Raw genomic sequence first — 26,935 nt, forward strand, 5'->3', positions numbered from 1 at the left:
TCAACTAAGGCTCTTAAGTAACACGTTTTGGCGAATATCAATTATTTCTATGGAAATAAATAGTTTAAGGTAAGTTTTGTCCGTCAGTACGATCTGTAGACTTGCTATAGGGATCGTATAACGCTAATCTTGGTCGCATTTTTTTCGAAAAATTCATCAATTTCTTTTTATTATAAAATGCGTTAAGAGTAAGATATCAAACTGAGATTTCTTTTAAAAAGTAGTTGGAAATTGTCCAATCGAATATGAAAAACAATTGTCTTCTCCGATGAGCACGCCGTCGGGAACATTTGCTGAACTTTGCCATTTTTGGCTTATAAAATATTTACTTTGGCGAAATAACTGCAAATTAAAACTTGTTTTGACAGAAAATGACAAAATTTGAAAGTTTGTGACAAAAAAGACATTATCTTTTCGTCCGTCTGTACTTAATTTAGGATAAAAGCTGTATTTCCGTACTTTTCCGTACGGTAAAAGGCAGAGTTTTTCATTAACTTCACATAATTGTAGAATGTTCCAAACACAAGATATTTTAATGAAATAACTTTTATAAATTATAACTAAACATTGTCTGAGCAGATATGTAAATTGTATATTTTTATCGCCGACGGTGTCGTCGGAGGACCGTCTCAAAATGTATCATTTTTCGTGAAGATATGCATACTTCTTTCATATATTAAATAGAGGGGCTGGCCTTGTCAGAGGAATCATATCTTCATAACCTGATGTCCGATTTTAATAAGTGATACCTTGTTGCGAAGGGCAAGCAAGTACCTAAAGAAAACAGGCCACTTCAGGTTCGAACCCGGTCGACTAGGGGTCAAGGTCATAGGTCAAATTCCGTAATATTCTCAAAATATGAACTTTTCAGAGCAGTCAAGGCAGTCCTAAAACATTCAAGCACTACCATCACTGAGTCCAATGACGCCATTGAAGCAATTCTCACGGCTCCCCGGGACGGACGAGCTTAGTCTTGGCCAGCACCCTACTGCAAATAACAAGTTTGGTCATTTTCTGATACCTGTCCTGAGCTCTGATGGCATCATATGGACTTGTAAGTAGATTAAATGTAAAGCTAAGACATCTACAAACATATTCATATATGGTATAGGTAGGTACCTGGGCTGTAGAGACTCGAACAAGGGTCAAAATCTTACATAGTGTCATTATCAGCTGAAATTCATAGGTATGAATTTAATACAATACTATTCCTCCATGTATTACCTCCCCTGACACATATGGCTCACCCAGGTTTTCGAACATGGTCTTAATCCGTAGCCAGGACCCATACCTAGTCGACCATGTATTAAAAGGGTACAAGTTCAGGTCAAAAGGGACCCAACTGGGTTGAAAATCTTCCAGACATGGTCAAAGAAGCCACTTCGAACCTACTTCGTAGCCGTGACATGGCCTTATACCTAATAATAAATATATTACAGTTAATTGTGATTGTGTAAATAAAAACTGGCGGCACTTTAGCTACCTACCCTATGTTTTTAGCATGTTACCAGAAACAAACTTTTTTTGCCTAACCTTAAGGGCCATATCTCCACATTCACGTCATTTTTTTCAGCGTCGAAAAATATTATTGTAGTGATGTTTAAAAAGTTCTTATAGCCACAAAACGGCACGGTAAAACTTTCTGTTTTTTACTAGATATTTACAGGACGTATTAATGTAAAACATATTCTATTTTGGTAAAACAAAATACGGATGGATATTTTTTAACGCTGAGCGAAGCTATGTTTGTGAAAAAAATTTAAGTAAAAACAAAACTCGTTTTTTGGCTCTCATTTTATTACGCGAAAACGTAGAGCAATTCCGATTAAATCATCATTAAATAAAAATTTATTATAGTTGATTGAAAACGTGTAAATAAAAACTGGCGGCACTTTAGCCACCTACCCTATTTGTTTAGCATGTTACCAGAAACAAACTTTTTTGCCTAACCTTAAGGGCCATATCTTCACATTCACGTCATTTTTTTCAGCGTCGAAAACTGTTACTGTAGCGATGCTTAAAATTTCTTATAGCCACAAAACGGCACGGTAAAACTTTCTGGTTTTTACTACATATTTACAGGACGTATTAGTGTAAAACATATTCAATTTTGGTAAAAAAATTACGGATGGATTTTTTTTTAATGTTGAGCGAAGCTATTTTTTGTGGAAAATTTAAGTAAAAAGAAAACTCGTTTTTTGGCTCTCATTTTATTACGCGAAAACGTAGAGCAATTCCGAGTAAATCATCGTCTGGAGTTTCATGTCAGCTTTCATTTCATGTATAATTTATGGGTTTACGTCAAAAAATATTGCCGGTACAATAATTTCAAGGCAGATTTTGTCCCCGTATATCTGACGTCAAAAGTGCGCGAAGTGGTCATGTTTGCGACGTCATGGAAACGTCACTGATACATTAAACGTAAAAATACACACAGATCTAAATCAGAAATATCCTCCAGTTTTTGTTGGTACCAGTCAATAACGTGGGCTCTGAAAAAAAGTTATAGTGTGGTTCCTCCTTAAACATAAGATGTGTAGGTCCAGCAGAACGCGAGCAGCTGCTATAGTCCTACAGAGTATCAACATTTATCACTAAATGAAAAAATGAAGAGTTCTCACATGTAGCAAAGGCAAAGATTGTTTTGGCAACATTTCCCTACAAGCCCATTGCTGACGGTGAATACCATTTGCATTTAATATTCTACTTGAAACTCCATGTGTTTTGTGTGAAACTAGAGACAATTTGAGTACGTGTGGCGTACCGCTTATAGAGGATCGACACTTATAAACGGCGACCCAAAAAGCGTCGTCTTGGCGTTCTGTCGTTCTGGCGGGGGCTACGGAACGAAACAACGCCAAATGTGAAAGTATCGATACTGGCAGAAATCAACCACTATGGAATATTGTTTGCCTGATATAGGTGAGATCGCCGTGACGTCACGCATTAAAACCTGTTTATGTGGTGTAGGCTAAACAAATGTTTTTACATCGTTTGTGTATGGGATCGGAATTTTTAATTTTTAATAACTTTTTCGCTAATTTATGGATTTTAAAAATTCAAAAAGTTTTGAAATGCTTACGATTTTCATATTTTCTGATTTAAATATCTTTTTAAAATGAAAAACATTTTAAATGACATATGGTTTTAATAGCGGCGTAACGATGCTCCAAAGCTTTAGAAAAAAACACTGTAAGTTAAGCGTTCATAATTAATCCATTTTTATTTCGAAATAATAATTAAAAGTAATCAATAAATTGCTTGTTTTATGTCCTTTCCATTGATCAAAAAATATTGATATCATTTGTGTTTTAAGAAAGTTTAAGGCGTTAGAAAAACATCACTTTTACAAAAAAACATGGACGCTCGGCGTCTGCCCACCTGACCTTTGTCTTATCAGTTCTAAAAATAGAAAATACAACGGATTTGTATACAAACACGATCTCTCCTATTGCTTGTTCAGTTTTGAATATTTACTTTTATCCAGAAGCGTGCAAACTGCTACTAAAGTATAGTTCTGCGAGAATTATTGATTATACTGCCTAAAAACTACATTTGATTGACACGTTCGAGAATTACTTGTCTTTACAATAGTCAGCTGTGACCTTTTTCCGTCACACCGATACCGATACAACTACAGGTCATATGGCGACTTTCCAGCTTTTAGTGGTGGAGAAAAAAATATCAGGTGCTTCTCTGGTCGAGCGGGCATCTGGATAGAACCACCAACTACTCGTAACCCAGCCTGTCTTTCTCACGTGAAATAATTCTACACTAAAAAGGGGTTCAAACCCACAGCTGTAAGTGGGAAGTGATACGAAGTCAGCGACCTTAACCACACGGCCGCGGAGGCCCCCACTACGGTCGTTACAGATCACCAAACACCACGTGACCACCTATGCTTATATATTACATTTTCGTTGACATAGAAAGTGCGAATGCCCGACAATAAGTACAAAAGTTCTCTGATATTTGTACCTTTGTACTGAATAAAAACATACGAATTAATATTATATAATACGAATATAATAATAGTATTTTGTCAAAGTGATTTAACCTAATACCTTGTCAGGAATTTCACATTTTCTCATATATTTACTCCGCAACTATGCATATATGTTTTCTTGTACTGCGACAATCGGAAATAATTCCATCTTTTAATAATAACATGTTCTTTTTCTTCAAAACATTTCTTTTTAATTATTTCATTGTAGATATGATATTTAACTAGTCATGGAACTAAATGAAACATGTAACAACCTATATGTAGATTATGAGATCAATCCCTGCGAGTCGTTTTCTGTCGTTAAAATAGACTGGTATCAGTCGTTAGAGTCTTTTAAAAAAAACTCTACCATAAAATCCTCTTTAATAGCATTTTCTTGAAAAACTTACAATATCTCTTGTCTCTGACTCTGAGCTTAGAGAGAAAATGATTGCTGAGAGAATGTCAGTGTCAGTATGAAGAAAGAAATTAGCGTTATTACAGATTATTTGATCTCAACAGATTCTGTAAATGTTCAGAGCATACCGCTTTAAAGGGACTTATCCACACATTTAAGGCGAAAAATAATTTATCTCAAAAATTCATAAAAAGTGAATACTCTGAAAGTGACTAGTAGCACAAACTTACTAACATAAGATTTTTGCAAGATATTCTTATAAATAACCAAAAATATTGTGCAGAAGGTAGTAAACCGTTGCAACGCTTTTGAAATAATGCAGAAAAAATTTACATTCGTTTTGCAATTTTACCAATATCTAACTTTTATTTTCACCCACTTTATCATTTTTCAGTGTCATATATACATTCTATGTCAAACTTGATGGAAATGAACTTGTTGAAAATTTTCACCCATTCATTTTGTAATGAGAGAAAAGAAAACAACGTTTATGTCAAGTAAAACTGGAATGTAATGTTTTAACCCTTACCCTGCTAAATTTCTATAATGGACTTGTCCATCTTTCAAGTTGGACAGTACCATTAACTGTTAAAAGGGGTGAATTCCAAAAAGATACTGACTGAATGGCGAACAGTGCAGACCATGATCAGACTGCACGGATGTGCAGGCTGATCTTGATCTGCACTGGTCGCAAAGGCAGAATAAGTCGTGCCCAGCATGATAAGGGTTAAATGTACAAAAGATACATACACCGTGGTTACAGACCAGAATAATAATTCTGTTTTAGCAACAAAGTCCCTACTTTATAAAATTAAGAGAAATAAGTTGTGCTCTTTTCGTCAGAACCATGATGAAACTTTAAATCCTCCTCTTTTTTTTGCACCTATCTTTATGTGTAATGAAATAAAACATTATCCCACAAAAATGTATATTTGCATTTTGCTTGTTTTAAACATCTTTCTTTACAAAAAGAATCACGCAAAAACGAAATGTAGCGTTTCAAGCCTTTCGTCAATTTTTATTTATGTCTTAGGTAGACTTTATATTGTTCTGCTTAAAAGAACATCCATGCATATCTTCAATCTGTGTTAAATATCTTGTTTGGTCGAGTTAGTCTAGAGTTACCTTTCTGGATTGAAGCTGTACATGTAAAAATGTTAATGCAAACTAGTTTCCAAAAGCGGAATATATATGTTTTATTAGTATTAGTTGCAATAGGTGAGTTATTTTCTTTTTAACAATACATATGCTTCTCAAATGTGTAAAAATGTCAGTCGCCATTTCTATTTTGAATTTTTAACGATATTCAATAGTTTATTTAAGTATGTGTTTCGCTTTTGAGATACAGCTTTATCGAAGTCAGGTGCGCCATGCTAATTTCTAAATGCTAATTGACAAATATTAAGTGCTATATGCCAGTTACTTTATGCTAAATGCTAATATTTAATGTTAAATGCTACATACCAAATGCTATGTGTCATTTACTTAATGCCAAATAGCTATTTTGAAATGCTAATTGCTTAATGATAAACGCTGATTGTCAAATTCCTTGACTTTATGAGTGAATAGTCTGTATTTCTTAAAGGCTCATAATGTCTTTGTTTAACATGTGGCTGCCACATTTTTCGTTTGGAACATAAAATACATTAATTTCTTGTAAAATCCTATTTCTGATAACTACTTTCTTTAACATTTGTCAAAGGTTTGAATATTGCCGAATGTACTAGAATGTTTTATTGAATCTATTGTTTTATTACCTCCCTTTAATGCTCTAACTATAACAGTTCATGTACAATATTAAAATGTGTGCTTTTCTAACCGTGTAAGTACGCATAACATCTATTTGGAAAGCTATTTCATCCGTTTTTAAGATAAAGATTTAAAGCATTATGGACCTTTAAACTAATGAATGTAACTTTTAATTATTTGAAGACATATCATGTTCTACTCGAAAACATGTTTTACCGGTCATGGGAACATGGGACCGAAACATAACCTTAAAATCCGGATACGCCCATGGAGATCTTATTGCGGAAAACCATGTATGAGGAAATCCACATAATACTGTTAATAAATGAGCCGTGCCATAAGAAAACCAACATAGTGGGTGTGCGACCAGCATGGATCCAGACCAGCCTGCGCATCCGCGCAGTCTGGTCAGGATCCATGCTGTTCGCTTTTAAAGCCTATTGGGATTGGAGAAACTGTTAGCGAACAGCATGGATCCTGACCAGACTGCGCGGATGCGCAGGCTGGTCTGGATCCATGCTGGTCGCAAAGCCACTATGTTGGTTTTCCCATGGCACGGCTCAAATGAAGAGTAAAAGTTTACAGAAAAAAAAAGAACAGGCGAAAAACTTACACATTCTTTGTTACACCTGCTGGATATAGTAGGTTATGTCCGTGACAGTTTATAACCATGGCAATGCGAAAACTGGTCTCACTCTCATCAACTGTTTTGTCAATGTTTAAGTGTAAATTACTATTTTTTGAAAAAAAAAATGATATATTAAAATTATATAAATGTAAAACATGGAAAAAGTTCTCCAGTTTATTTTCATGAATAATAATCAATCCAATGTCGTTTAATTTTAATTTATTACTTTACATTAATTGTAGAGAAAGTTTTTGCATTGTATGTAACAACACTCGATCATTTCTGACCAGTACTTATGCCCTAGGTAAACGATTATGGAGACTTCGGTCAATGCTCTCAACAGTATTCGAACCCGCGACCTCAGGATCAGGACGTTCTACGTATGCATCACTTTATTTCCCATAGATTCAATTTGCCTACGCGAGCCTATTTATTGCGACCTTAGTACGTTATTTTTGCGTTTTGATTAGTGTACTCTTTGTGTGCTTATTTATACAATTTAACGCGCATATGATTTATACTTTACATGTGTATAAGCATGGTCTGTTTTAAATAAATATGATAAACATATTACTATTTTATTTTCAATTCATTTTGTCATTTTTATAATTATTATTATTGATGATGATGATTATGATGATGATGTTATCACTGTAATAATCACTATCATTTTATTTTTCATTTAATGAATACAACTGAAGATAACTGCAAAATACATCAAGAGGTAATACATGTTGACTAAAATGCTTACTTTTCTGTAAGGGATAAGAGAAATTGCGGACCGTATACAAAATCTTATACATATACGATGTTGAAGCATAGAAAAATTCTCAAGTTAGGCCTTTATTCGGAAGTGGTTATAACCATATATAATAGATGAATTACTGTTACAGAATGACAATTAAAACCATTTTGTACATTTTAGCATTTTACTATATTTTCGTACTTTCTTGAGGTAGATTTTGCTAACTATAAATATTTAAGAGTATGTGTGTTTTACATAACAATACATTGAATGCAAGATGAAAGCAGAATACAATGACCCCGATGGAAATAAGAGATGATTTCTATCTCTTTTTTGTGTCATCCTTTATGTTATAGGCTAATGTATATGGCATGACTTTATTTAACATGCACACTTGTTCATTGTTATCTGTGTGTTGTTATATATATACATATTGCCATGCATATGTACATTGTACACAGAAATTAATCTATCTAAAATCTATCTAAAGCCCGCCCGCTTAGCTCAGTAGGTAAGAGCGTTGGTCTACGGATCGCGGGGTCGCGAGTTCGATCCTCGGGCGGGGCGTATGTTCTCCGTGACTATTTGATAAACGACATTGTGTCTGAAATCATTAGTCCTCCACCTCTGATCATTCATGTGGGGAAGTTGGCAGTTACTTGCGGAGAACAGGTTTGTACTGGTACAGAACCCAGGAACACTGGTTAGGTTAACTGCCCGCCGTTACATGACTGAAATACTGTTGAAAAACGGCGTTAAACCCAAAACAAACAAACAAACAAACAAAAATCTATCTATATACAAAATAAACCGACACCACCGCCAACAACAACAATACCAACAAGGCACTCTGAAAGACAGCTAAATCCCCCGCCACTGCTATGGATAGTGAAAGGGTAAACCTTTGATTTAAGCTGTGACCTTGACCTTGAACTGACATGGCTGACTCATGAATTCTGCACAACGTCTTGATGAGGTGAACATTTGACCAAAGTTTCATGAAAATCCTTCAAGGGGTTTAGGAGATACAGAGCTGAAACCTTTGACCTTCAGTTGTGACCTTGACCTTGAGTTGATATAGCTGACTCATAAGTTCTTGATGAGGTGATCATTTGACCCAAGTTTGATGAAAATCCTTCAAGTGGTTAAGGAGATACAGAGTGGACACCAAATGGAAGGCTCAAACCTTCGACCCTAAGTTGTGACCTTGACCTTGAGCTGACATGGTTGACTCCTAAATTCTGCACATCGCCTTGATGAGGTGATCGTTTGACCCAAGTTTGATGAAAATCCTTCAAGGGGTTTAGGAGATATAAAGCGGACACAAAATGGAAGGCTCAAACCTTTGACCCTAAGTTGTGACCTTGACCTTGAGCCGGCATGACTGACTCATGGGTTCTGCATATTGTCTTGATGAGGTGATCATTTGACCCAAGTTTTATAAAATTCCTTCAAGGGGTTTACGAGATATAGAGCGGACACAAAATGGAAGGCTCAAACCTTTGACCTTGAGTTGTGTCCTTGACCTTGAGCCGGCATGGCTGACTCATGGGTTCTGCACATCGTCTTGATGAGGTGATCATTTGACCCAAGTTTCATGAAAATTCCTTCAAGGGGTTTAGGAGATATAGAGCGGACACAAAATGGCAGACTCAAACCTTTGACCTTGAGTTGTGACCTTGACATTGAACCGACAAGGCAGACTCTTGGGTTCTGCACATCGTCTTGATGAGGTGATCATTTGACCCAAGTTTCATGAAAATCCTTCAAGGGGTTTAGGAGATATGGACCGAACACGATTTTGTTACGGACTGAAGGACGCACTGACGGACGGACGGAAGGACGGACGCAGACCATTCCTATAATCCCTCCGCCACTGCGGGGGATTAATAAATACCCTAACTGAATGTGTATCTGCAAATATTTCGATAAATTATAAAATCTGTAAGGTTAATTTTGATCAAAACTCAAGGACAAATAACGTTCTTTATATTAAAACGATGGGGGACAGTATTTGCTAGTAGTACGGGGGCCAATAAGGTCAACCATGCACCCCCCACTAGACTTTTTTTCATAGGTACCAAATTGTTCGGCAGGACCAACTCTTTCAAAATAAAAAATGTTCCCATGAAAAAACTCTTTTGAACAATATATGATTTCACCGTTTCCATGGCAACCGTTCATTTTTGAAAAGGACAACCATATAGATGATAATCAGTCATATCTTGGTCAGTTTTGGTGATAAAACAATAAAAATGGTGTCAAAATGGAGCTAAGACATTAGCCTTTAAAAACAGCAGCATTTTTGTGTTAATTAACTAATTTGCATATTCATGAATATTAATGAGACTGTTACAAAATGACAAAATTTTGTTAAAAAATAACATTTTCTAAGTTTCAAATCAATTTAAATGTACCAAACAGGTTTGATCCGGTCTTGAAGTCTCTCGGTGTTTTTAATATATCATTTTGTTACTCTTATGGTATTTTTTTGTTCTCGGCTAATTTGCATAAAATGAACCAGTGTCACAAACAACGAATAAAATTCTGAGATCACTAAAACTGATTAAAATGTTATAATTAATTGTTATCAATGAAATTACAATTTTTATGTGGTCTATAATATTTGTAGACATAGAGTTAACACTTTATTGAAGGAAAAATAAAAATGTAACATACAGTACACATGTTACGTTACCATTTCAACAACCTTGTTGTAATGCATCAATTATTTAGAAAATATTCCAGAAACATAATTAATGTTACTTATTTTGTACTATAATACAACATGCTTCTTTACTTGTCAGACAGTGTGATTATTTTCCGTAACACACTTTAAAATACGTTACCACTACCATTGCTTTTTTTTAAAAAAAAAGATATTTAAGAAGAAACTGAAGCCCAAATTGTCACATACTGATTTATTTAAACTGTTAGCGGTAAGTCTTAAGAAGGTTTTCTTCTGTTATTTCAGAAACTGCCTAAACTATATATTGCATCATCAATGTAACAATAATTTTTGATGGAATTTTAATAAAACATACAATAATATCCATCTGTGCGTTCATAATATTATGATCATACAGCTGATATGTGCAGTCATCCTGCGAGTAAAAATCAAGTTTTATAAGAAGTTTTTTTTGAATTTTAGAAATAGTAGCATTATAGGATCATATGCTAAACCAACTCTAGCTCGATAGGACAAATCATTGTGTCTGAAGTCAACAGACTTACACCTGTATAGTACGGGGAACTTAGCACTTGCCTGTAGAGAACTGAGTAGTTTGGTACAGAATCCAGGGACACTTATTAGATTAGGTTAACTGCTCAACATTACATGACTGAATTTCTGTGCTAAACCAGAACTAACAAACAAACAAAAATATGTAGGTATTAAAGTAAAAACTTTAGATTTAAAACTTTTACCAGGTTGACAATACTGTTTTAGTGATACCAAATCAAGATATAAGAAATATATAAAACTTTATATATATGAAATAAAGAAGACTGTTGTTGTCATTTTGAAACATTTACAAGAACGACAGAATATACAAAATATTTTTTAAATAATTTAAATTGTACAGACACAATAAGACAGCAACTAAATTGTATTATGTGGTGGAATATTCCTGGATATGCCGGAACATTAAGAGAAACACTACTAAGAGAAACTATGCATAAATCATTACAAATAAAGTTTATCAATTAAGTTACATACCAAAGGTTATGACAAAGACATGACCTGTCTTTGTCAAAAGTTCAAACTGTAGCAAGAAACTGGAGAGCATGATACAAATTGCTTCAGAATCAAAGTGTGACCAAATGTCATTCATAAACAATAAAGTGATATTTTGAGAGCCTATGATCTTCTTTTGTCAGTTGCTTTCTATTTTATAAATAATATGTTAAAAAGCAACATATTATTCATAAAACAGCTAAACAACAAGAGAGCAAATACGCTATATAAGGTAACATTAAAGTGAAAATATCGGAAGTCACATCATTTTTAAGACATTTCATCTGATTTAAGATTCAGATTTTAATTAATCCATACAATATTACTATAACAGAACACTGTTTAAGCTAAAGCTAGGGGTGTGAGGGCAATTTCACATTTCACTACTTCTAACAAACAGACACAATCAAATCAAGTCGGCTGTTATTTGCTTGGTTGTGTTGTTGATGCTTCCAAAGGATCATCTTAAACAAATATTTGCTATCACAATAAAGTCTTTAAGTGCCATGTGATGGTTGTAAAAAGTCTCCTCGTACTCGGTTTCAGTGCTTTTACATTTTTCTGGTCCTTTTGGACCATGTTTACTAAAACAGAGTTCCTCTTAAGCCAGTGCTAGTGGGCGTGAGGTGTGTTTCACACTTCATTACCTCTCTTAAACAGACTTGATCCAACTGAGTTTGCTATTTATTTGCTTGGTTGCGTTCTTTGCTTCTGAAGGATCTTCATAAAGTCTATTGCAAAATGTTTTCAGCAACTCCGAAGTGTCGTTCAGAAGGCACTCAGTATCTTCCTAAAGCTTTGAATAGCATTATGTAATTGTTATCTTAACAATTTTGGTTTTCAAACACTTAATATTGTTCACATTCTTGACAGCTTTTTGCAATTTCATAAATTTAAATCTAAAGATTACTTAAAATACCTGAATATTTCAATTTGTTTTTAATAGTTTTTGTTCAGTGCTGCTTTTCAACAGTGATTATTTTATTAATAAGCCCATAAATATCTCAATACAATGCATGTTTTTCTAAACTCAAAAACAAAATGCTTTATTTCTCACGTAAATAACTGCAGAAATACACTTCACAATCACACAAAACAAGATAAATATTCCATAAAAAAACATTTTCCATGAAAGACAGTCCCAAATTTTAACCCAATTATCGGTGTATGGATGTTAGCAGGGATTTATACATAATTGATATATACAGAATATATACATAAAAATACATAATCAATGTAAAATGTAATTAATGACAACAATATTGAAACCATCAAATAAAAGAACAGCTTGATTAAGAAACTGATATTAATATAATTGAAAATGAAAAAGGAACACTGACTGTGTAATGAATGGTTCAGATAATTTCTTGGTTGACAAAAGTAAAGAAAGAATGTAAGAATTAATACTTTAAAGTTTTAACAAATCAATTATATCATAATATTGATAACAATGATTCAAATTTCTTCCTATATATATCTAAATACAGCAAAATACAGTGGTAACGTATTTTAAAGCGCCGTTATGAAAATAATATCATTACTTGAGAAGTATGAAACTATACTATTTTGTAAGAGCTAGTTTTTAATACCTTGATAACTAAATATCCCGCTACTACTTTTTGAGAAAATACCGATACAATAAAACAAAATTACTGGAATATTAACATAACATGTGCAAAGTATGCTAAACAGATTCCTCCTTCAAATAAGTATTTACACTATATTTTCATATGATATGGCTAAAATAACACAAGTTTATTGATCACAGTTTATTTCATCATGTCGTTCAGTTTTAGTTATATCTTGTTTCCAGAGATGTCTGTTTTAGCAAATTAATAGATTAATTTAATGCAAATTAGCTAAAATACCTAATGTAGAAAAAATTATTCATCTGCAGAGTAACAAAATACTATTCTAGAAAACACTGAGAGACATTAAGACCAGATCAAAACTGTCTGATCTATATTTTCTAAATAATTGATGTAATAAAACAAGGTTATTGAAAGGGTAACGTAACATGTGTTAAGTATGTTACATACTGATTCCTCTTTAAAAAAGGTGTTTAAACAACATTTCCAAACAATATAGTTCACATAATTGTTATTTCATTGATAACAATTAGTTATATCATTTCATCAAATTTTAGTGGTATCTTGTTTCCCGAGACGTTGGTTGTGATAGTGGTTAATTTTATGCAAATTAGCTAAACATACCTATTTTGGAGTAAACAAATTACCATCAGTGTTACTATTCAAGAAATCGCTGAGAGAGTTTCAGAACATATCAAAACTGTTTGGTACGTTTAAATTGATTTAAAACTTAGAATATATTATTTTCAAACAAAATTTTGTCATTTTGTAAAAGTCTCATTAATATTCATGAATATGCAAATTAGTTAATTAACACAAAAATGCTGCTATTTAAAGGCCAATGTCTTAGCTCTACTTTGACACCATTTTTATTGTTTTATCACCAAAACTGGCTGAGATATGACTGATTATCATCTATATGGTTGTCTTTTTCAAAAATGAACGGTTGCCATGGAAACAGTGAAATCATCTATAATTCAAAAGAGTTTTTTCATGGGAACATTTTTTATTTTGAAAGAGTTGGTCCTGCCGAACAATTTGGTACCTATGAAAAAAAGTCTAGTGGGGGTGCATGGTAGACCTTATTGGCCCCCCACCTATAGGATGTAGTAAAAAAAATTGAGCTTCGGATGTTTAAAATGTATATTATTTGACATACATGTTGTAACAATTGACTTACTGTGTCATCTGTTATCTATCAAAGGAGTAAAACAGAGAAACCTAGGGGACGACCTGGTTAATTTGTTTTGACGTTAATTCAATATTCACACTGAATGAGAAAAAGTTATAGCAATGAAAATGTCTCCAATAAATACATTGTACTATAAACACACTGTATTGCACGCGTGGATTAAGGCCTGGTATGAACGTTAACAGCAGCCGCATCAACATTCACAGCCATTAATGTACCGTGACTCGTTTTATGTAAACCTATCGTGTACAATTATTGTCCTTTGTGAAAAAGTGTCAAAAGTTTCAAAACGATCTTTGTGTTATTTGCAGTCATTGAAAAAGAAAGTAGGTTAGAACTGAACACATTGATAACGTATGTACAATTTTTTTCAACATATTTTTGACAATTTAGTTTTTTTTCAGACTCAGATAAGTGACTTCCAATGAATAGAGTGTATATAAGGAAAAATATGCATATGTTATAGGGGTAACGCATGTTTTTTCGTTTTATAACTTATAACACGAAAAAACATGCGTTACCCCTACGTCACAGACGATTTTTCAATAAAGAAAATGTCCAAATCACTAGTATTTCTAAGTCATAAACCTATAAAACTGAAGACAGAAGCCTGCTGGCGGCGAGTGATTCTGCCTTTGCGACCAGCGTAGACCCAAGATCAGCCAGCACATCATGGTCTGCATTAATCGCTATTCAGTCATTAAAGTTTCAGCCAGCACCCCTTCGAATAATAAATGGTACTGCCCAAATTGAATGACGGACCAGCCCGTTTTAGAAATTTAGCAGGGTAAAAGTTAAGAAAAAATTGGCATTAGGTGCACTTTGCTATTTATATAATCTGTTCAATGGTAGTCACTAATCAGAGTCCAAATAACACTATGTCTTCAAAATTGGAGATACGTAATCAGACAGACATCAGTTCCATTAAATAATATAAAGAGAGCATATGATCTGTAGTCAAACAGACTGCCCTGAATCTTGACTGATTTTCGTTTAATATTTCGTTTTCGTTAATATATTTTGTAAGTCTAATATTAAGTACTGCACTGAATACTTTTCCGAGACAACTTAAAATAGTATTCAAACGGGAATAACCAGGATCGTTATGACTTTCCCTATTTTTATAAATTGGTCTAATTATTCCTTAAGCCACAATTTTGGTACAAAGCCCGAACCCATGATTTTATTAAGATACGCCCTCATTTAGTATAAGATCAATAGAGGGAGTTTTCACGTTGTTTGTGTTCGAAATTGCTTTCTTAATTTCACCAGTAATTATTTTTGAGTTTAATGTAATATCATCCTTATTTATTAGAAAAGGTTCATTGGAGTTTCTATTTTACCAATCTGAATTAACATTTGTAAAGAAATCATACAAGTCATTTATCGTCGGGTACCTATTTTTCGGTTATATGTTAAGTAAAGAAGCACAAAAACTAACATGCGAATGAAGAGAGAAAAATTTAAAAAAATCAACAACAACAAAAAAAAAACCAAAAAACAAAAGAAGTATTATAGAGAGTTGATTCTTTATTAAGTACCTCAGTAAAACAACAACTGAATTTAAAAATTACATATTAATATCGCATGGTTTCACTTTCCGCTTGTGATTTACCTTCTTTAAGAAGATGTGATTTTAAAGCAGATTAAATCTTGTTTTAGTTTTTATATTTTTAGGCTACTGGGCATAGCATTTCAATCTGAAATTGCTTGATAAAAGAATGTCCTTGACTCAAAGGATAAAATTGTAGAAACTACAAAATCTTGTCTTTGAACGTATCTCTAACACTTTATTAAAGTTTTGTTTCAAATAGTTGGGGCATTTATCGTGAAAAAATATTGAATGCATGATTGAAACGGAGTTGCTTTGCTCTATCGCATATATTTTGAGAGTACTGATTGTTTTCTAAAACATCATAATTAATACTGGTTCTGGTAAATCGTTGAATTTTGCTCTCATTAGATTTCTGCTTAACCTAACCGTTTGAGAGACTTCCAAATACCTTTAGAATCAAACTTGTTTTATTCATCTCTATTAGAGTAATAGCTCCGGCTTGCTGGTTTAATAAGATTTTGAACTTTAGTTCTGTAATTATAATACTGCTTGTGAAAAAAGAAGATTTATGTTTCCGTGATTGATGTAAAGCTGTATCTGTTTAAACTGAAACTTAACAGAGTTTTTAATTTAGTATGTAATTAATATTAACCATCATCAGACATGGATTGAATACGTGAGTGAAAAGGTACAAAATGGATACATTATCAGATATCTTCAGTAACTTTCTTCTAGAATATTTCTAAATATATTACTAAATATATTAAAACTTTAATTAGGCTATCAAATGGAAAAAATATCCATAGTCGTGCGACACAGATTTTCAAACATGATACTTGCATTTGTCCTGTGTTTATCTTAGAAAGATAAAGAGACAAACACAAACATGTCAATAGTAATGCACTTTATAAAAACATTTTTGACAGTATTAACCCTTACCCTGCTCAATTTCTATAATGAACTTGTCCATCTTTTAATTTACTGTTCAAAGAGGTGCTTGCAAAAAAGATACTGACTGAATGGCGAACAGTGCAGATCTTGACCAGATCTACACTGGTCGCAAAGGCAAAACCAATCGTGTCCAGCATGATAAGAGTTAATATTATAGAAAACATATCATTTGATAAATTTGCTATGCTGTATTCAAGATAGAAATCTTGACATAAAAATATATAGCGTATGAAACACATGAAGATCATCCCCGCAGAATATGATACTACGAACATCATGATCATGCGTAAGATAGAATATGTTGATGAAATTTGAAGCATTAGACTCTCATATGTTTTAAAACATCAACCGCATCAACGATCACCATGAAATATACGTTTGTCAAATCAGGGTAGCTACACAATCATAGCGTTCATTGTAGCTATAAATACTGTTGTCAAGCTTAGGTAAAGTAAAAATACGGATAACATAGATCTTTATGGCTCATAGCACAGAATGAATACAATTAGTCATAAAACTGTTTACCTCTCCTGTTCTTTACCTCGGGGATAAGAGTAGATGTACCTCAATGCTATAAAATACATTTCAACCATTTAGAAACAATATCAAGGTACTAAACCATAATACTTGTCACAAACATCTCTTTATGACATTGACCTTGCAAATGGAGCAAGGAAATTATGATTGAATTATGAGTGAAATATAGTCAAAGAATAGATCGTCAAGACAAAAAAGAGAGAAAACATCTAGGGGATTCCATTACATAAATCATTGCAATGTTAAGAGAAACTTAAACAATCCAAATAAGAGTGTGTTCTAATAGACATTTACGGATTAAGTCTACGTGGACTGTGGACACCTAAGGCGATAGATTTTTCAAGGGGACCGTCTCAACATAGTTTAATTATATTATGCGCGATATGAAAAAAGAGTTTATAACGGCAATAGAGTTTGAGTTATTATATCATCACTATGCGGTAGGTGATATAAATTTGGATGTGCCTATTTTTAGCTCGACTTTTCGAAGAAAAAGTAGAGCTATTGCTCTCGCTCCGGCGTCGGCATCTCTGTTGGGTTAAAATTTTTGATAAAGTCAAATATCTCTGTTACTGTCAAAGCTATTGACTTGAAACTTAAAATACTTATTTACTATCAAAGTCTACACAAGGAAGAACAATCCCCATAACTCTGATTGAATTTTTACAGAATTATGTCCCTTTTTAATTTAGCATTTTTGGTTAAAGTTTTTGATAAAGGCAAATATCTCTGTTACTATCGAAGCTATTGACTTGACACTTAAAATAGTTATTTACCATCAAAGACTTAACCTGGAGAAACTATCCGCATAACTCTGATTTAATTTTGATAGAATTATGCCCCTTTTTAACTTAGAATTATTGGTTAAAGTTTGTGATAAAGTCAAATATCTCTGTTACTATCAAAGCTATTGACTTGAAACTTAAAATAGTTATTTTCTATCGAAGTCTACACAAGGATGAACAAATCCCATAACTCTGATTTGAATTTTTACAAAATTATGCCCCTTTTTAATTAAGAATATTCTGTTAAATTTTATTATAAAGTCAAATATCTCTGTTACTATCAAAGCTACTGACTTGAAACTTAAAATAATTATTTACTCTCGAAGTCTACACCAGGAAAAACATTCTGCGTTACCCTGATTTGAATTTTTACAGAATTATGTCCCTTTTTAATTAAGAATTTTCTGTTAATTTTTTTGATCTTGAAAGTCAAATATCTTTGTTACTATCAAAGCTGTTGACTTGAATCTTAAAATACTAATTTACTATTTAAGTCTACACGCGTAGAAACAATCCCCATAACTCTGATTTGAATTTTGTTAGAATTATGTCCCTTTTTAACTTAGAATTTTTGGTTAAAGTTTTTGAAAAAGGTAAATATCTCTGTTTCTATCGAAGCTATTGACTTGAAACTTAAAATATTATTTACCATCAACGGCTTCACCAGGAGAAACTATCCGCATAACTCTGATTGAATTTTGATAGAATTATGCCCCTTTTTAACTTAGAATTTTTGGTTAAAGTTTTTGATAAAGTCAAATATCTCTGTTACTATCAAAGCTATTGACTTGAAACTTAAAATAGTTATTTACTATCGAAATCTACACCAAGAAAAGCAATCCCCGTAGCTCTGTTTGGATTTTGACAGAATTATGCCCTTTTTTAATTAAATGTACTAAATTGAACAAATATATATGTCATTACAGAATAACTGTAGAACATTCAATCGCAGATTGAAGTGTTACAAGTGTGTAAGCTCTGTATGGAGCCACTCACGACAACGACTTTCAAGAACCGTACATGTCTGTGCATTCCTTGTGTGTAGAAGAAAACATGTCGGATTGATTGTATAAACTGATAAACTGTCAACAAGAAATGAATTTCATTTCATTCATGTTTATGCCATAATACAGTATAAATGGGAAGATTTTTTTCTATTTTGATTATTTTCCTATCTTCCGTTCATTTATCTAGTAAAAAAACTGTCCATCTCTTCGTCCGTCCACTACTGACAAATTAAAACAATAAAGTTATACAAATACAAAGTCTATAACGCTAATACAGAAATAACAAGTGCTCCGCCAAGCGGGGCAATATACGCCCGAAGGATTATATCAGGGGATGGGAGCAAAATTTAAAGAACTTTACTGTTGAAGCCCAAACGAAAAGGAAACCAAAGGGAAGAAATTCCCCGAAAAACTCTAAAGTCCACTAAAACCATTACCAGGTACAGATATGTCAAAATACACCTTAACTTTGCAGGTACCATCCATGTTGTACCACAGAAAAGTGGTATCGGTTTTTTCCCTACGGCCAGTAATAAAAATGTTACAAAATAACCTATTTATAGTAACATAAAAGGGAAGCAGTTCAATAAAAAATATTGTAAGTGGACAAAAAATGGTTATGCCAAATAAAACCAAGAGCACCGCAATGCAATGCAACATAAACACAAAACAAAGTCATGTGACCTTTGACCCCTAAGTGTGACATTGACCTTGAAGCGAGCCATGCGCTCTGCACGTCGTCTCAATGTGGTAAACATTTGTGCCAAGTTTCTTTAAAATCCTTCAAGCAGTTCAACAGTTACACATCGCACTCGAAACAAAGTTATATGACCTTTGACCCCTTAGTGTGACCTTGACCTTGTATCTAGCCATCCAAAACATGCGCTCTGCACGTCGACTCGATGTGGTGGACATTTGTGCACTGTTTCTTTAAAATCCCTCATACAGATCAAGAGTTACAGAACGGACACGAAACAAAGTCATATGACCTTGACCCCTAAGTGTGACCTTGACCTTAAAGCAAGCCACCTAATACAGGCGCTCTGCACGTCCTCTTGATGTGGATAACATTTGTTTCAAGTTTGTTTAAAATCCTTCAAGGAGCGGAGTCGACACGAAATTGTTAACGGACAGACGGACAGACAGACAAACAGACAGACAGACAGCCAGAGAAACACCTGTGGTATCCCAAAATACGTCCCTTCGGGCGTATAATAACAACAAAGGAACGGAGACGCAAGATATTACGTTTTCTACAGTTTTCACAATGTTTTACCTGCTGACCTACATTTTGATCCCATCTGACCCTGTTTAGATTTTTTCATGTTGGACGACGACGACGATGGAATACGGATACATTGCGATCAGACTAGCTCATCTTTTCAACTTTGTCGCAGATGTTCAACTTATAATATTGAAGAACATTTCAGGAAAGTGTTATGACGCTAGATCAAATACTTTTTGCGATATGTATAACAAAACATTTCTTTGGCGAACAGACGGACGGACAGACAAATCCAAATATTATCCTGTGCAGTGACATATTAAGCCAGACCTTACCATCATTATAGGAATGTTTTCCTACCAAACATAAATTAAAATTATCATGCTGAGACGGTCCCCTTGAAAAATTGATCGTCTCAGGTGTTCACAGTCCACGTAGACTTAATCCGTAAATGTCTAATAGACCTTTATCACGGACATGGACATGGGAATGTAAATGTAAACGTACTCTGTACTTCGTTCAAATTTGGGGGGGTTTCTCAAACATATTTTAGGAACTTGTATTAAGAATATATATGATAACAAATAAAAGCCCTGTAAAGTCGCATGTTGTATAGGCTTACAGAAAGCAATCATTATGGTAGAAAAAAATACAGATCGTTCACCTATTTGTTATTGTGTGGGAAAGGGTAGGCTGTAATAAAAAAGAAACGCAAAGAACTGAAATAGAAAGGAATATGAATAAAAATTACAATGAATAACTGAGGATAGGTGTAAAAGTGTATCGGGGGTGGGAGGCTGGGGAGGGTGATGGGTTTAGGATCTGTGTGTCTGGAAGAATAAAAAATATTTATTCAAATCTCTCATTTTTTAGTGATCAGCGTGTAAAAGTCAGTGTGTTGGAGGAAAAATAAATACTTAGAAACAAAATAACCTGTAACACGGCCTGTAAACACTGGCTCTACCTATTTTTGGTGGCAAATGAGGTAAGTCCAAAAAAGAGCTAATGATACTTCAAAGGTGGCGCTAAATAATAAAGAAAGTCTACTTTTTGTAACAATATGAAACAGAATTTCAGTTAAACGGGCAATTGGTTCCATATATGTAGAGCGATTTGCAGAGATTACTGTCTAACTTTAACGAAACTTGAAATAGTACCGAAATAGTTTGGTAAAGAGGAAGGATACTTATTTAGAAAAATAAATTATGTAGTGTACTGATTGTATTGTTTTGACTTGTCTATTTCCATTTTTGAGATGCCAATGCCACTTGTGTACGCGTTAAAAATTGGAGGAAATCTTTACCCCTAAACAAAACCAATCCTTAAGTAATATTTTTTGATTAAGAAGGTATCGAGAAGCGTGATATAAATATCTAACCAATATTATTGCAAAATATGAGATTTGATAATCATAGGGGCAGTTGAATGTGAAGTTTAGAAGGTGACCAACTTTTACCCAACGCCGGTGTGATAACAATATAGCCCTCCTTATTCGCTTAAATTGATTTGGCCAAATAACTGTAAATAAAAAGGAGATATTACGGTAAAACTTTGTTGATAGGAAGTATTTAAGATTGAAAGGCTCGGATATATTGGCAAGTACAGCTAATTTTAACTTATTTGATACTTAAAATAGAGACAAGGGTTTGAGGTTAAACTTGGGATAATACATGCATATAAAAACTCCAGCTTAAGATTCATTTCAGGTTGCTTTGATCAAGGTTGCTGTGTCTAAAACGATAAATTTTGTTCTATGAATTACTATACTAATTTGATTGACCTAGTTTGACCAAACTTGGTTATTATGCAGAGGCATAGCTCTGGGCTATTTGAATTGAGGTCAAATTTATTGCACCTTAACAAGAAACAGCCACCGGTAAATGAATTTAGTTCTGATTGAGACATATTGACACCAAACTAGTGTATTGCTAATGTATATCAGGACCCACCTTAAGAAGATCAACCGTTCAAAATTTGTTTTACTGATTGGGTTAATTGTTGTCAGACTGACAAATTAAATGTCGTGAATTTACAAAACTAGATCTAAAAGAATATTTTATAAAAAGGCAGACAACAAGTAAAATTAAAGGAAAGTGACGTTTTATTAAACTGAACCTGGTAATTTTTCGTAAGATGTAGATATATGTGTTCGTTTTTGTTCTTACACGGACAAGATTTATTCACAGTAGAGTATAACACTGTCAAGAATTATAAAAGTATGCTGTGTCTTTATTATTGGGCAAAAACTTTGACTTTGGTGTCTTAGAAAGTAAACGCATCTCTGCGGTTATGTTGTTCGATTTTTATGTTTTGAGAAATCCCCCAGATTTTGACCATAGTACATAGTACGTCTACATTGTCCGTATTCGTTGTAAAGGTCTAATAGGAAAGCTCGAAATTTTATGTGTATCTTCTGACAATGACCTTGAAGATGGAATTTTGTGCATAGCGAATCGCAATATTATGTTAAGTATTTTGCCGATGTTAGACAGAATCCCGGACAATATGGTGACAGACAGACAGAGCGACGGACGGGCCATGTGACTCCTACATTTGCTTCTGCAGATACTCTGGGCACATTCACCTTAAATGCTGACCGTTTACTACATAAGGAGTAACACTATAAAAAACATATTACCGTTTTATACCATATATTTTATTATTTATACATTGTAATACACATGTATAGTAACCAGTTTGATTTCTTGTACGTTCACATTTGTACAATATTCAAGTTGACATCACATTTTATAACAAGGTTTTGCAAGTGTATTGTTAGCTTACAATTCACATCTAAACCTGTTTTAAGAAGACACCTGGGACATAAAACTTCAGATTCTGGTCATACTATACTTAGATATTTATGCTTGTTCACTGACATTTCAGGTACATATTTGATGATGCAGTTTATACCAAAAACGCCACCGGCGGCACCCGAAGAATTGTGTACAAACACTAGCACACCCTCCGTGTATACCATATGTACATGGGAGGTAAAACATGACATGGGTATTTCCGGAGAAATTCACAGAACAGGACAATGGGAGCCGCATATAACACAAAAATTATACAGTGTACTCAAACAAGATAGAAAAATAACATTTGTCGATATTGGTGCAAATATTGGTTATTTTAGTTTACTGGCTGCTTCAGCAGGGCAAGTGGTAGTATCAGTGGAGCCCTGGAAACAAAATATTCAAAAGCTGCAACAATCGATTAGCAAGAACAAATTGGAAGGCAAGATAACTATTTTGAATAATGCTGTTTCAAATGATCGGCGGGTGATACGTATCAACGCTCCATATAAGGATAATAAAGGTGCTACAAGAGTTGTTTTTGATGCAACAGTCACTGGTCCCAATGTTTTCTCAGCTGCAACTATTACCTTAAACGATTTGTCGAACTATATTCATACCAAAGATGTCGTCATTAAAATAGACATAGGTAAGCACAATTGTTACTGGGCACGTATTCAAAAATGTTTCAAGTCTAAACCTCAAGACTTAGACATTGAAATTCTGAAATGAAATTACTTTTTGCCAGATACTATATTTGCAGATCTTGTATGGATATTAATGAATCTTGACATGGACATAGCATATACTACAGTTAATAGCAAGGCAACGTTTCAGCAATATATTTTTTACACAGGAATTTACAGCAAAATGTTGAGATTTCAAACTTACGATGTTAATGAATACAGGCCCTGGCTTTATGGAACTGTTTCAGAACTGAACGAAATGAACGTATCTCAAGCGCTAGAATGTTTAGGAGGAAGGCGCTACATATATCTCTTGAAGTTTAAGTAGCTTAACTTATATAGTAAGTTGTCCCGTTCGGACCATCGCCGCATAATGTGAGCTCGAAACAACGATACTGCGATGCTGAAAAGTCGATATAACGAAACTACGATGGTGAAAAGTCGAAACCACGACGATGAAAACACGAAACTACGATGGTGAAAAGTCGATATAACGAAACTACGACTGTGAATAGTCGAAATTTCACCTTCGTACTTTCCACTTTTCACCATCGTGGTTTCGTTGTTTCGACTTTTCATCATCGTAGTTTCGACCGTTTACACCATTGTAGATTCGACCTTTCACCATCGTAGTTTCGATAATTCATCATCGTATTTTCGACTTTTCACCATCCTTCTTTTGACTTTTCATCATCTTAGTCTTAATTTTTCAACACCATAGTATCACCTTCCTGGTGCCCATGCGCTGTTTACCATTACACTGCATGGATAGAACGTAATTATGTCTTTTTTTGTAATGTATAAATATACAGTTGTTTTGGTAGATATTTCGTTTGGTCAAGTTAAATGAAATGTATGTCACAATTATTTCCTCAATAAGATAATGCAAATAAATCCTGCAAAGTGCATAGATAATTTGTTTAATTGTCTAGAGAGTTTTTTTTACAACGGCCCGGGAAGTGAACCCATTGCTCGCAGACTCGAATCTCGAGATTCTGGCCTTCAGTAGACATATGTATCTTTTGAAGGGGGCTCATATTTCACTACATATTTTTCATTTTGGACTCATTTAGGATGAAAACAAGGGTTTTTATCAGTCTGGTCATACTTTTTTGTCCCAGGTTCGATACTCGTGCCTGTGGTCTAAGTACGGTGAAGAAATGTCGGATTGATGATGGTGTATTTAAACCTTAAATTTTTCATGTATACGTTGCAGAGGGAAATGAGTGAAGAGCGCTAACTATCCAATAAAGTCACTTATGAATTATAGAAATGTCAAAGTAATATGACGAGGTATTTGTGATTTCTATTTTTCTATTTCAGAAGAGCGCTAGTGAAATCGGTCGAGATATCCGAAAATTCAACGTTCTATTTTCATTTCTGTAGGAAATGAATGCAAATTGTTGGTGAAATAGGGTGAGATGTTTATTAATTTTTAATTCTTGTTTCTATTTTAGGAGTTGAATGTGAAGTGTTAGAGCAACAGGGCGTGTTCAAAGTCTTGTTTCTATTTCAGCAAGAAATTAGTACAAAGTTTTGACATATGGTATGTTGTTTTTCAATATCTTATTTCCATTTCAGAAGGAAATGAGTGTAGAGCACTAGAGAAGTCGGACCAAATATTTGATGAATTCAATGTTTTATTCATATCTATGGAATGGGACGTAATGAAGAGATTTGAAAATAATGCTGACACCGCTTGTCCACCTGAAAACATACAACAGATGGTGGAAATGTTGACTAATCGGGACTTTGTACCTTACGGCTTTTCCAATAATTTACCTCTAAATCCTGTAGAAAATAAAAAATGGACAGAAGTCGATATATATTGGAAACCAAAAAACGCCGTACGCTAAGATATAGTGGCAAAGCTCTACATAATTCAAAAACAAGATAAAATGTATGTCTTTAAATGGGGAACTTATCATTAACACTACGGGCTGTAATATGGGGTCTCAGCTATTGGGTTTCTCTTAACACAAGGAAAATGCACTATATTAGTTTTGTCAGTATTAATACTAACTTTTGCTAATCAGTTAAAGGGAGGCTACATAGGTTATTGACTTAGTAACTTCCTATTTTATATTTGATAATATATTTTGTGGAGACCAGCGCAGATACAACGGGATTTTCTGCTGAATACTAGTCGAGATATATTCCCGTGTTCAATTGATAAACTGTCGTAACTGCTTTTGTTATTGTCGTTGATAAACTAAAGCTTTTGTTACATACATGTTACTTAACTTGTTGTCTTTGTTACACTTTTTACACAGTCATGTTTAGCCATTGTATTTTATTAATACTGCCATATTTCTTCAGTTCTGCATTTGCGTGTTGATGCCGTTATTGTACCAAAGTTCTTGCCATTCCTTCACATAACATGTTGGTATTTTTACCGAAATATCATTTCCACTGATACATTGAACTATACATACGAGTTTGTGTATATATATGTCGTTTCTTTCTCAAAAATGTTATAACCGTAACAACATAAATGTTATTACAGTCACTATACACATGTTGTTGGCTTTGTAACATTTGCGTTATTACCAGTGCTGCAAGATGGCCTATTTTCTTTGCTACTACCTTGCAGTTACAGAGACAATTTCAGCCAAACAATTCAATCGTTACATTGAGAATAAACATTGAACATGAACGGAACATTGTATTCTTTTGAGTGAAGTAAGTCTATAAAGACAGTTTGAACAAAACTTTTATTAACGAAAAGTTCGATAAAACAAAATCAACAGGAAACGTTTAATGATAAGAATTTTGTAACTCTTATAGCAGAAATTATGGCAAAAGATTGTCCATTATGATACAAGACCTCACACTAGAGTACTTTATGCAAGATATCATATGTTCACTATGAACCATGTCTCAACATTGTTAATTTCAACACGTGGTTGGTAAAGGCCTCCGTGGCCGAGCAGTTAAAGTCAATTGAAATCACTTACGCCTTAACGCTGAATGTTCGAAACTTCCCTTGGGATATATATTTCTTTCATGTAAGGAAGCGATCCAGTTGGCTGGCGGAAGGTCGGTGATTTTACCCAGGTGCCCGCTCGTGCCTGAAATAATACTGTGACAGGCACATGGAGTCTTCTCCATGAGAAGGTGGAAAGTTGTCATATGACCTATAATTTTGTTCAGGTGACTTTAAACACAGCAAACAAAAAAGTAACTAAAATACACGTGATCACATCATTTTGAATCAGAATCACACCCTGTTCATTGTAATACTTGATCGCATAGCATCCATCAGAACAACATGATCTTCGTTTGAAGAAATATTATATAAAATGTAAAACAATACGCTTCTTCTAGTACATCATAACTTAAAACCGATCAT

General features: G+C 33.8%; 1 protein-coding gene across 1 annotated transcript; it reads left to right on the forward strand.

Moving 5' to 3' along the window:
* Positions 1 to 5,471: 5,471 nt before the first annotated feature.
* On the forward strand, positions 5,472 to 26,239 carry LOC123530142 (uncharacterized). The gene is made up of 3 exons (XM_045310863.2): positions 5,472 to 5,621; positions 22,989 to 23,546; positions 25,165 to 26,239. The coding sequence occupies exons 1-3, from the start codon at positions 5,558 to 5,560 to the stop codon at positions 25,437 to 25,439; spliced, it is 897 nt and encodes a 298-aa protein (XP_045166798.1). The 5' UTR covers positions 5,472 to 5,557; the 3' UTR covers positions 25,440 to 26,239.
* The last annotated feature ends 696 nt before the right edge of the window (positions 26,240 to 26,935 follow it).

The sequence above is a fragment of the Mercenaria mercenaria genome, chromosome 13 (genome assembly GCF_021730395.1).
Source record: "Mercenaria mercenaria strain notata chromosome 13, MADL_Memer_1, whole genome shotgun sequence".
In the NCBI taxonomy this organism is placed as follows: Eukaryota; Metazoa; Mollusca; class Bivalvia; order Venerida; family Veneridae; genus Mercenaria; species Mercenaria mercenaria.